Below are 368 nucleotides of genomic sequence, written 5' to 3' on the forward strand. Positions count from 1 at the left end.
TGAAGGTCTGAGGCCGAGCCTTGAAGACGAGTTCCAGCTGAGCGAAGAACGAGCGGAGTTTGGTCGGGTCCGTGCCGTCGAAGGGGTCAGGTTCCCGAACATTGTTGCGCTCGAACGAGGCGGACTTGGCTGTCGGAGCCGCGATCGGAGTCCGAGGTAGGATCGGAGGTGGGTTGCTAGTACCTAAGGCGTAGGAAGGGACTGCCCGACGGATAGGAGTCGTGGGCTGCTCCTGCAGACCTTGACCGGTCCGACGAGCGGTGAAGCCCTGGAATTGATCTCCTTCCATGACGATCTTCGGTTGAGTTCTGATATACTGTTAAGACTATGCGCACAAGTCGAACTCCGAAGGGAAGTCCGAAGTCCGA

General features: G+C 58.2%; 1 protein-coding gene across 1 annotated transcript; it reads right to left on the reverse strand.

Annotated features, from left to right (window-relative positions):
• Positions 1 to 28: 28 nt before the first annotated feature.
• L226DRAFT_574121 (uncharacterized protein) lies at positions 29 to 289 on the reverse strand (the record flags this gene model as incomplete). Its single annotated transcript, XM_067684978.1, has 1 exon — positions 29 to 289. A coding segment is annotated over one exon (261 nt), but the record flags the coding sequence as incomplete, so codon positions are not given.
• Between the last annotated feature and the right edge of the window lie 79 nt (positions 290 to 368).

Source organism: Lentinus tigrinus (genome assembly GCF_003813185.1).
Source record: "Lentinus tigrinus ALCF2SS1-7 unplaced genomic scaffold L226scaffold_31, whole genome shotgun sequence".
NCBI classification, from domain to species: domain Eukaryota; kingdom Fungi; phylum Basidiomycota; class Agaricomycetes; order Polyporales; family Polyporaceae; genus Lentinus; species Lentinus tigrinus.